This window comes from Dermacentor silvarum, chromosome 2, assembly GCF_013339745.2.
Source record: "Dermacentor silvarum isolate Dsil-2018 chromosome 2, BIME_Dsil_1.4, whole genome shotgun sequence".
Lineage (NCBI taxonomy): Eukaryota > Metazoa > Arthropoda > Arachnida > Ixodida > Ixodidae > Dermacentor > Dermacentor silvarum.
Genome location: NC_051155.1, coordinates 90,021,426 through 90,033,600, shown reverse-complemented (window position 1 = coordinate 90,033,600; position 12,175 = coordinate 90,021,426). Strand labels below are relative to the sequence as shown.

Sequence of the window (12,175 nt, the reverse complement as noted above, 5' to 3'; positions counted from 1 at the left end):
TGACCAGCCGCTCCCCAATCGAGCAAGGCTGCAATCCTGCACAAACTTCCTCAATTACATATAGCAATGACATGACAGACGAAGACATGATGGCGACGAGGGAGGCAGCATGACAACGACAGTGACAAGATGAATGCGGAGCCATGAAGATGACACACGCGAATGCAATTTAAAGATAAACGTAGCCATAATTTGCTAAGTAAATGTTAAGAACGACTGCAATGCTGACACAGTTGCATTGTGGACTGCTGCATCATGCACCAGTTATCGTGCAGGAGCATATTGCCTGCTGCTGCCTCTGTCACACAGTGCACAGACACCGTGACTCCTGAAGTATCACAGACGCACTTCATCCCATCACAGAGCCAGAAACATGTACAATGAATGATGCTGATAATTTGACTAGTTGGTCTGATTTGATTTGATGAGCTGAACTAAGCAATGGCTCTGTGGTTAGCGCATGCGACTCCCAACCAGATAAGTAATCACTGCCGAAAGTTCCATCCCCGCAGGCAGCAGTGGGTGAAGTTTTGTTTTTCTTTGCCATTCAGTGGGGGGTGAGGCTTCAGGTAAGAGTGACAAGGCAGCACGACAACAATGGCATGACAATGGCGCATGTCACGGCACAACGAAAATGAGCGGGCAGGCAGAGCAAACCTATTTTTAAGCTCTCGGCCACTACTGCAGTAGAACGCTCATGCACATTTCTGATGATCTTCGCCACGTACGGAGAATATACACAATAAATGAGAGAGTCAAAATAAACACAGAAGTGCGCACAGTCACCTGTACAGCAAAGAATGGTTCATTAACCCTTTAACTAAGGACGAGACATATGAATAACCACAAAAAAAAATTTTATTTTCTATCTAAATGTGCAAAACATATCAAGAATAAGCATAATCAACAAAAAGAAAAGATATTTTTAGCAAATTTCTTGCAGCAATACGGGGAAAACCCTAGGCAGGAAACTTGAAGTGGGCTTCACCCCAAGCCACCTAAGGCTTCGTTTTCCATTTGTATAGACAGCTCTCATCTTATGTGAACCACAGGTGTATATTTCATTTGCTTTACGTCACACGTGTGACACCTGACATTGCTTTCAAAAGACTGAGTCACGTGCCAAGCTTCTTTCTCGTCAGTGTTCATGCTCCAAACCCACAAATGACACTTGCTGCCTGTCATTCAGTGTTGACCGAAGACATTTAGCCAGAAATTTTGTACTGTCTTGAAACTCATCAAGAAAAAATTTTTTTCTTGTATGTTGGCCGTAGGCAACACTCGTCAAAGGGTTAATATAATCAAATTTCCATTAAAGAGACAAGCATAAATGAGAATCAAGAATGCTTGTCGAAGCTTGAGAATAGATGCGTTACTTAGGTGGAATATTCCTCTTGAACTGTTCAGCAACCTAGGAAGTCAGTTCTGTAGTGTATATAGAACACATCATCTCATAACCTTAACTTTGTAGAATGTTCAATGTTGCAAGTTCTACTATCTCGTAAGTGTGCTACATGTTTCAGAGAATAAATTTTGCTCTAGACTTATTGCTTTTAAGTTTCTCATTATGTAGCAATAATTTAGTTAAAGGGATGAAATTACATATCTAATACACTAGGTAGCAAGTGTTAGTAAAAGCTCGCACTTTCGATGAATCAAAGAAACCTTTCTTGTATTTCAGGAGCTTTGTGCAGGTTTTTGTGTGCTGCGGATGCCCAAATTAAATGACAATTAAGTCAGCAAGATAGCAATGAATACTGACTGTACACTAATAGTACTCAATACCTGTCATTTCCACCTCCAAGCATAACACAATTACCACATATCTGACTGTCCATGCACCCTTTCCCAACACAGATCACGTGCAATGTAGATCTGCAATGCCCTAACATTGTCTCCAACCATTTTCTTTGGGCATTATTCACTGACCACAGTTCGGGCATTACCGCACTGACAACAGTTTACAAATTCACAACTCTTCGTCAGCATCAGAACTGGTATGAAAAACACAAGTTCAGAAAACTTCAAATAGAGGCGGGTGATAGAAGTGCCTTGAGAAAAACTTGAAAATCTTGTGCTGACCTGAGAAAGTGATTAAAAAATATACAGTTCAGAAACTTGAGAGTGCCACATTCTGGACACTTTCCTGTTATCATTCATTTGAATCAAGTCCATAACTAGTCAAGCTGGTAACAAAGTATTGGGACAACTATGTAGTTAACTAGTTGACACATGGATTGAGTATGGCCTTTGTACCATTGTGAAGGAACAAGAGTAAGCAAAGATAGCGTGAGAGCTGATCTCATCTCTCCTTTGCCTCTTGCGCTTGTCCTGAGGTGCATAATTTGACCCAAGCTGCCATTTCAATTTAAAATAAAAAAAGTTAGTCCGACACTTGCAATCGGAAGGACCAAAAGCAATCATGGCTTTTGGTCCTTTAGTGTTTCCTATGATAAAATTACCCGAGAAAAATCTTGAGCTGCAATACTTTCAGCCACCATGGGAACCAATGGCAGTACACAAATTTTACGGTTTCACACAAATTTGTTCAGAAGGCACATGGCAGCTTTTTATCTGCCTTCTGTAGTTAAACTTTACTATGTTTTAGTGTTCTCGAGCTCATCTAACCGTAATAACTAGAGGATGAACGAGACCTGCCATACAATGAATCCACAACTGAAAGCGATCCCAATGCCAATATCACAACCTCCGAAACCACTTGAAGTCTCAAGGACAAATGTCCAGCAAATCCATGTACTGATCGTCATTCCAATGCTAGAGGTATAGTCATATGGCATTGCACAGAAACACTAGTACCAGGTTTACCTTTAGAACTCTTTAGAAGCTTTAGCTTCCTCTTAAGGTGTTTAATAGGGAGAAAGTTCTAAAGAGAAAAACAATCCGGTGTTGCCTCCTTCTCACATGATGTCAGCAGGGTGCTGCAGGTGACGTCACCAAAGGTAAAAGCTAGATTGGTCGGTTATCGAGGGACGACTGCGCCGGCTTGACAAGCTGACTGCGTGTTCCAAGAATGGAGGAGGGGCTCATCCATTGAGCAAGACCTATTACGAAGCTTCCATTCAGTCAGCCTCACGTGGAGGGCGAATGGGGACAGACAATGGGGGAGCCTTCCTTCTGGAGAGCGCACGCGACCCGTAGCTTTCGCTGCACTGCGTCGAGTTGGTGAAAGTGTGTGGCAAGGGGGCAGTGGGGAAGGTAGCGAAGGAGATTGAGAAACAGTGGCGGCCGCATTTTCCTTCATCAAACGCCAGTAACTTTGCTATTGCTGCCACATTTCAATATATATATATATTCTTGCGGCTAAATGTTCACAGTAGACTAGCACACATCAGCCACTGTGCGAATCATTTTCGAGCTCCGCTTGGTTTAGCGGCCCTTTCGTAGAAAATTACGGTAGCTGCAACGAGGCAACACTCACTGTGCTTCAAGTCGCCGCAGAACGAGGGCGGGCAGCTTGGCGGCCTCTCCACGCTGCGTTCCATCCTGCGTCGCAGTCGCTCGGTGTGCTGCTGCTCTCTCAACAACTGCAGGTCCCAGCTGCAACAACAAGGACACTCATGTACACCACCGTATAGTTGCTAAAGCGAGAGAGGGCCCCTTTTTATTCGATCACATGTTATGCGCACAGAGTTCCCCTAGTCAATGGTTGGCCTGTTGTCTCACAGTGGCACACAGTAACAACACATCATTATTCATTTGTCTGCGGACGCTACAGCGCCATCAACCTAACAATAATACCTCGTTATGGCGAAGTTGAAGGGGGACCCAAAATTATTTTGTTATAGCGATTATTTCATTATATCCATCATTGCTCTTTACTGCAATATATGCTCAATTGGGCACACAACCTTAAACATACGTAGAAGAAGAAGACTTTACGGCCAGCAGAATCGCTACACGGCTACATATGCAATCAAATTTTAGTGATGATAATATGTGGGGTTTTATGGCGCAAGGGCCAATCATGGCCCAGGAGCGCCAAGTAATGGTGTAATGTACTCGATCATGCTATTAATGAAAAACGGTAACGTGGCTGACAATATAATGTGGCTGTATAGGGGCCTAAAAACCCGTAGTAAAAAATGTACACATATTAAAATAACGACTGACTTGTCACATGTGCTAAGAACCTAAACGATGTGCTCCAAAGGAATTATACAGGGTGTCCCAGCTATCATGCAGCACGATTTAAAAAAAGAGGGACCGCGTTACGCGAAGCAAAGCTAGTGCGTATTGTTTCCAGTACAGTGGAGTAGCTGCCAGTAATTTTTTCGTTACTGAGATTTAATTAGGTAATCGTAATTAATTATCTAACTCAAGAAGTACTGTCCTAATTATCAAAGTGTCAATGAGAAAGTTGTAGAGCAACATGAAAAACTACCGATACAGCTCTCTGTTGCTCAATACGAGCTACATAAATGCGTTACCCGAGTGTGAAAGAAGCCCGCGAATACACTCAGAATTGTCGCGCGACTGGTCGCTCGAGGCACTTAGCGTGCATTTGCGGGCTTCTTTCACGCTCGGAAAAATACTCACGCTCATCACTTCAAGCCTCCATCTTCCTGTGAACTTGTGTCTTAATTTGCACTAGCTGTACTGTAAACTTTCAACTGTTCAAGCCAATGCAATAGCGAGATACACACGTTACGTAGGTGTCTCGAATGCACGTGAGTACCACTGAATTTTCTGGAATGCACAATGACATGTGTATGTATAGATAGGTGAACTGGAGCAATAAGACTTAATTTGACAGTCATTGTCCAAGTTTAATGTGAGCACTATCGTCACAAGTGTTGTACTGCTCCTTGGCAACAACCTCAGCCAACAAGCAGTTTAGTTCCCACATTTTTCAGCCTCTATGCTAGTGTTGTCCGAGTGCGCACAAAACATTGCAATCACACGCCAAGCCTCTCCCTCTCTCCCCTACCTCAATTTGCCTCGCACTCACACAGCACCGATGATTGCCACCATGAATGTCCCAGATTCTGAGGTCCGTTTTTTTTCCAAGGAAATGATCACCAAACGTTCAATACAGTGGGCCCAGTCTTCCCGGAAAACAGGAACTAAGAAGATATGCTATTCGGACATATCTGGTAGAAGAAAAACTGGTGGAAGGAATCGAGTTGTATCAAGACGTGTTCTGTTAAGAGTTAAAGTACAAACACACATCTTGTCGTATAAAACAATAGACTTCCATTAATTCGACCTCCGTTAATTCGATCCGGATCGAAGGTCCCAGCCAGCGCATGTAGATTTCTATGGGCCCAAACTTTCAATATTTTGATCCTAAAATTGGCCTTCCCGGATAATTCGAACTTAACCACTCATCATGCACATGCCCGACTACCATGGTGAGCCCAATGGCGGACCCTTTAGTGGAAGCATCTGTCTTGGCAGGGCTTAGCGGACAGCGACTGTGTTCAGCACATGTAAAAAAAAAGTCTGCCAAAAATACCCATTTTTGGCCTGCCCTACCATGATTTTCAAGTAATAGCGGCGGCTCACAATGACTGATATACACGATTCTAATACGGGCTTTTCTTTCTTCCAGAGGAAATTGGGCCGATACGAAACCAAATCTGCGTTCGCGACGTTTGCATGCTTTACCACAAAACACGACTGTACTGCAGCAAAGCTGACTTTAGGAAACCGGGCACCATTGTGCAACGTCAGACCGTTGCCTTTTTTTGTTTTTTCTTTCTTTTACTAAAACCTCAGGCATGCATTCTATTTGTACTTTGTTTGCGAGCTGTAATGTCATTTCTACATCGCTTTTCTACTTTTGACACATACAAAGAGGGTTGCAGTTGATTTGGGGACTATTAGAATCCGACAAAAACTGCCAAATAAAGCAATGGTCTGTCCAAGCGTTATTTCTGCATGTTGTTTAATTCAACCCATTGAATAATGTGATCAAATTCAACGGTCCTGTTGGGGCCAAATTAACGGAAGTCAACTGTACTAAAAAATATTGAGGGCAGCATTGCGGGCAAGTTGGTAGTCCATTACCAAGGTGTTATTGCGCAACAAAAGGACAAGGACGGCAGAGAAAAATACACACACCAAGCGCAAGAGTTAGTACCACTGCACTTGGTGTGTGTATTTTTCTCTGCCGTCCTTGTCCTTTTGTTGCGCAATAACACCTTAGTAATAAAAAATATTCTACTCAGTCAATCTGAGAGGCACGATTGTCAATAGTTAGTTACAACAGTAATGTGGTGTCTTCGCTGGCTAGCTAGGCAAGAAGTGCCGAGACGCATTGTGCAAGAATGTGCATGTTATTGCTGACACCTTGGTAGCTTGTGAAAATGAAAACGTTAAAGCCCCCCCTATTGTTAGCCAAAAAGCATAGCTGACCGGACAATGCCTTCATCAGTCATGCAGGCCAGCGTTGATAACTTAGCGAAGAAAGTCAACCGAGTTTTCAGGCACCACCTAAGTGTCAATTTAGCCTTTTTTGAGTCATGGCAACATTAGTAACAAAGTCTGAACTGCCATAGTAAAATGCTTCAAGGAACTTTGGCTATGTTTACTGCTTTGCCCCATTTTATCCCAAAGAAGATATATGTGCCTCCGTTTGTCACTATTTCTAAAGACACATCGATGAGCTTATTAGTGAGCCATCTGGGTTCATCAAGGCTGCTTATCTAGACAAAGCATAACCTTTAGATCTGGCACCATTTTATAAAACAGGGCATTGTTTGCCCTTTTCACATTCTGACCACTGACTCGCCATTGCAGTTGGTGATGCAAAGGTTTAGTTTAAAAAGCAACAAGGAAGACATATAGGAACAGTTAAATCAAAGAAGACAAAATTCTAAGCAGAATAATCATCATCCCTGTGAGACTTTTCGCTAAAGATGGAGTATTTAGAGCCGCCACCGGGCAACTCTGTCCCCCCAAAAATGTTACCAACACTTGTGCAGACAGTTGTCACTCTGAGGCATACTGTTTCACTTGTACACACGCGGCACAGGGGCTACTGTCACTTGCAGCACAATGCACACAATGAATGTAACTGCTACGAGTGTGTTTTTGCTCCATGTTATACACGACCCTCAGCTGCCTGCCACGTGCATGCACCACAAAAACACTGACAAACCTTTTCCCACCAAACAAACCCCCAAAAGAGTACCACAAAGATAATCTCCCAGTCTAGCCATAGTTGATGCGTACCCCCTGTGGCAAACCTCAGGAGATTCATTACAAGTGCACTTACAATGGTGGCACAGACCGCCACCATTAGCGGAGCTCGTGACCACAAAAAAGATTCAACAAAGATATTAACTCACCGTTTCCTGCGCTTTTCGTTAGCTTCTAACTTAGCGTGGCGCTTGCGGAAGACTTCGTCATCCAGATTCTGAAAAAAGGAAAGGCCAGAAAAAGACGACATTCCTTAATTCGTAATCCAGCCAGAAGCAAGGTCAGAAAAAGGGACATTACAGGTAAACAATTGTGACCGTCATGCAATAGCATGCCTAAAGAACAAACACCGCGTACTGAAACTAATGTTCACGCAACTGACAAATTCCAAGCATTCTACATTCTCTGTTTTGAACACGGGATATCAAGGCATGTATCGGTATTCAGGTTTGTCAGTGCAATGTTCTTGCTCAAAAGCCTACATCCTAGAGAATAGACCAACAATGATATGATTTTTTTTTGCCAGTGTTGTCAGAGTGAAAGGCAATGAGACTACTACCACTCATCAGATGAAGGAACACGCGTCTATCTGCCCTCTCCTCCTGGCACTCGTTCATGCGTGCACCACGCGCCATATCTTGAAGGTAATGTCTCCGCGGCACGTGCAAAGGCGGGAGCCAGGATGATTGGTAAATTGATGCGTATTGAGTTCCCACGCATCTAGTGTTGGCGGTCGCATAGTCTCAAGTTTCCGAGACACAGTGCGAAGTAGACATAAATCTACGAACCTTACTTCATGTAGTTGTCTCTCTGCTATCACTGGCCACCAAAGCTTCGCCTTTCTGGCAAAACAGTAGCCTTTTTTTTTTCTTGCTTAGGTCGAATATCTGTAGATAGTTATGTTTTTAATTTGCGGCCGCCACATGACGACAGCACTAAACACAGTCAGCCATGGCATCCAAGATTTACAACGCTGCACGACGCAACACACACACATCTCTTACATCATGAGCCACATCGATGCATTGCTCTCGGTGCTGATCTGCACTTTACGTGCTGGAGCTCATAACCGCGCTATTATGGCCTGTCTGCTTTAATGCTGCTGCTCGAGAGAGACTTCATCTTTCTCTGTCCAAGCGCACCAGCTCAGAATATTCACCTGGAAGTCTACATCATTTTCTGTGTGCCTATAAATCACTGTTGCATAGAAAACCGCCACCGAATTGCGCTTGTGTATGTAGTTTCACTTTTGTCTAGCCCTTTGTTTCTGCGCTGCGAAGTTACATCATGGAATGCCAACTAGCCTGATCTCTAAAACCGAAGGTCCTCGCTGCTGCAGCTCTATTTGGACGACCCCACCTGCCCTGAAAAGGACGAGTTGACATAATCTCCACGTGATTTCCCTCTATGCCGCTCTGTGAATCAGTCAGTGCGGACGTCACATGAGGTACCACCGCCTGCAATAGGTGGTGCCACTCCAACTTTCTACCCTAGCTTTATTGTGACAGCAATAATATGGACACTCCAGGCGCACTTCTGCCGTCGCCGTCACGCTCCGTATAATATCCAAGGGCGATAACATTGTCACCGCGCACCGTATGCTGTATGTGCAAGTGTAAGCATGTGAGAGTGAGCCAACGATGGCGGCTCAAACTCGCGCGCACATGGGAGGAAAGCGGGGAGGAAGTGCGCAGTCTTCCGTCACACGCAAAGCACCGGAGGGAGGAGAGGGAGGCGGGTTCTACTGCGGCAGCTGCTGCATACAGCACAGCTAGAGTGCACTAGAACCACCGAGTGGCACGACCGAAGCCAGCGCGCGTTGCATACCAGCGTCCCCTCTTTTGGAGAAAATAGCGGTGGCGCTGGCATCGCACACTCTTAAAGCAAGTTGGCGCACTCCGGCCTGTAATGGGTGTGTTTGCGTGCGCGCGTGCGAGCTCTGCTGCACATTTGCGACTAAAAAAAAGGGGGGGGGGGGGACAAAAAGCAGCGTTTAAATCACTGCTATGCACCCGCGTGCAAGACTGGGTACGCTCTCACGGACCAAGGCCGCAAGGTATCGCTTTCTAAAGCTCCCAGAGATGAAGAGCGACGACTTGTGTGGGAAGAGAAATGGGTGCAGACTCAATAAGCTTGTCGGCATTGATTGCACTGTGTACGAGCTTCACCTTTAGCATCATTTGATCATGAGAGACTACGTGCACATAATGTAGCAGAAGTTCGAGTCGAAGAATTGGGGAGAACAATTCTTCGACCTGACGTGGTGCCGACTATTTTGCTGAATGTGCCTTGATATCTAACCAATAAAACACTGGCACCGTGGTAACTGACGAAACGGCGTCAGTTTGCGTCTGATAATGACGGCGAAATTTGCTGCATTTAAGAGAGAATGCTGAAATAAAGCAACCGTGTGCAGCAGAATTATGATTTCAGACGCTGTACTCTTTATAGAAGCCCACAAAAGAGAGCGTGTTAAAGAAAAAAACGGAATAAAGCTTAGAAATCTGTAAATCAGCTTTAAAGACAGATATTGCAGTTGTGTGAACTGCATCTGTTAGAGCATCTAGAGCGGAAAAATGTTATATATCAATGTACAGCTTAGAAGAAATATTTACAATGTTTACGAACATTTTGGAAAATTCCTGCTAAGAAATTATAGGTGTATTTAAGAGCAGATTTATAATACATCAATTTTCAGCACTGTAGATATCCCGGTAGATTATTGCAGTATAAAAATTTGTAACATTTTTGTTCAGTACTTAGTTAAATTTGATGCTTGCCTTTTGCTTTAGTTTCACAACATTTGTATGAAAAAGATTGGCCACACTAATAAACATTCTGCTTCCAACACTTTGATCATTTGAAAGTTTTCTTTCAAAATGCAACAAAGCCCATTAAAAACGGTGCAGTGGATGCCGAGCAAATTGCTTTTTTTTCCGCATGCATTTAGGTATAGGAGGTAGGTGTAAGCTTCTTGCAGTTCGAATAAGAATTGATTACAGACAATATCTACTAATAGCCTTTGGAAGAATTGCGACTAAATGAAAAATTATTACACTCAAACGTGTACTTGTTTATTTTTCTCGGGCGACTACGTTTCACTGTCTAACAAATGTTATTACTCTGTGCAGGACGCATGTATCGGAAGTTTCTCGAATGTTATCGATGGTACAATCCACTGTCTGTTGTCACCGAACCTTGCGTAATCTGATTGCATGTATGCGCAATGCGAATTGTGTGGTACTTTCTGGAAGACACGCCGGCACCAGCCGGCGTGTCTGGAACCTTTGATGACTCATGTATAAAAAAAACTGACACGCTCCAGCCTGTCGTAGCGGCGCCCGCCGCTATCAGTGCGTGAACGGCGAAAGACTGAGGCGACTGTCGCTCAACTCGCAGGCAGGCAAAAAAGCCCCGTCTTTATTTCCACAGCAGTTTAAGTAGAACCAGCGTGACGTCAACGACACGTGGTTCCATACACATGCGTCAGGCATAATGAATCGGCACATCATGCGGGAGCTTGCTTTCAGCCGCATAGCTGGTCAATTGACTCGTCAGGCATCTGGTGCCGCTTGTGAAAGCAAGCGCTCTCCTAGACAACGTTGCTCTCCTTGATGAAGTAATCGTCGAACTTCTTCTTGACCAGCTCAAATTTCTTCGAATCTTCTGCAGAAAGATTGAAGGTGGCGAAGATGTCCCTTGCTTGTCGGCCCATGGTATAAAGCAGAGTGCGTACTTGTGCCTCTTCCGAGCGCTCGTTCAGACCCGATGCATAGCGATAGTTGTCGAAGTGCAGTATCCACACCGGCCACTCCGAGGTAGTGTCGAAGTCCAGCGGTGGCGGCTGCTGAAGGCCCGGCGGCGATGCAGTGGCCATTACAGCCTCCTTTTTCTGACGATGTCTCGATCGACTTTTTCGAATCGCTTTTAAAAGTGGGTGGATTGCATCCCTTCTGACACCATGCCGTAGCGGCGCCCGCCGCTATCAGTGCGTGAACGGCGAAAGACTGAGGCGACTGTCGCTCAACTCGCAGGCAGGCAAAAAAGCCCCGTCTTTATTTCCACAGCAGTTTAAGTAGAACCAGCGTGACGTCAACGACACATGGTTCCATACACATGCGTCAGGCATAATGAATCAGCACATCATGCGGGAGCGTGCTTTCAGCCGCATAGAAATACAATCCAGCACACAGCCGCTATCAGATTTTCAACTGTGTTTGCCGCTATCGTTGTGCTTTTAGAGTAGCCGGTTTTTCTGGGCACTAGTTCGCCCACTAAAGAGTTAGTTTTACCATTCACAGTTTTGCTACTGTTCTTGACCGTCACTACCACGTGACAATACAGTTATTGCAATACTGCTCACACGCTCTGCTATGCTCATTAGAAGGTGTATTGTGCAGGAAAATTTATAGTAATTAAGCAGGCAATAAAATGAATGACTGGCATTGATCGCTCCAATAGTGACGTTTGATCCAATTGTCAAGCACCAGGTTAATAATACGGTTTTCTAGAATAAGGTTATTGTCGCGCTTCACCACAGCCAATCATCTAACAATCATTTTGCGCGTCATAAAAAAAAAACTCCGAATATACCAGGTACTCGCCGGCGTAGATTAGTTGTAGCCGGGATAGTAATGTAGTTCAGTTGCGATGAAACATCAATTTCTAGGTTCCTTTCGTGGGAACTTGTCATTTCTGCAAACGCACCAGCAACAAAGTTGGTTCTTTATTCCATGCCTACGAGGCCGGACGATGCTTTGAAGAGTGGTTGACTACAGCACCGCTGCTACTTTTCTACACGAAAAGGCGCTCTCCATGGCAGCTGGTCATGCCACTCAAAATATTCTAGTACACTCTAGCACAGCCACGCAAGCGCCATTTTGAAAGCTATCTGCGACGGGGACAGAGTGCCTGTGCACTGTGTTTTCGCTGCTTAGTTCGCGTTGAAGTGACAGGCAGCACAAAGGTCAATTCGCTCGCTGCTGCTGCAGCACTTCCTCACTCCAGCGCG

The 12,175-nt window shown here is 44.6% G+C and overlaps 1 protein-coding gene across 2 annotated transcripts in view; it reads right to left on the bottom strand.

Moving 5' to 3' along the window:
- Positions 1-12,175, bottom strand: part of LOC119441608 (male-specific lethal 1 homolog) — a 132,602-nt gene that overhangs the window by 10,060 nt on the left and 110,367 nt on the right. For both annotated transcript variants that reach the window (XM_049661454.1, XM_037706215.2), the window contains exons 5-6: positions 7,314-7,381; positions 3,440-3,558 (exon numbers count right to left, since the gene is read on the bottom strand). In XM_049661454.1, the coding sequence (XP_049517411.1) occupies positions 3,440-3,558; positions 7,314-7,381 (187 nt within the window). The remainder of the gene's footprint in view (positions 1-3,439; positions 3,559-7,313; positions 7,382-12,175) is intronic.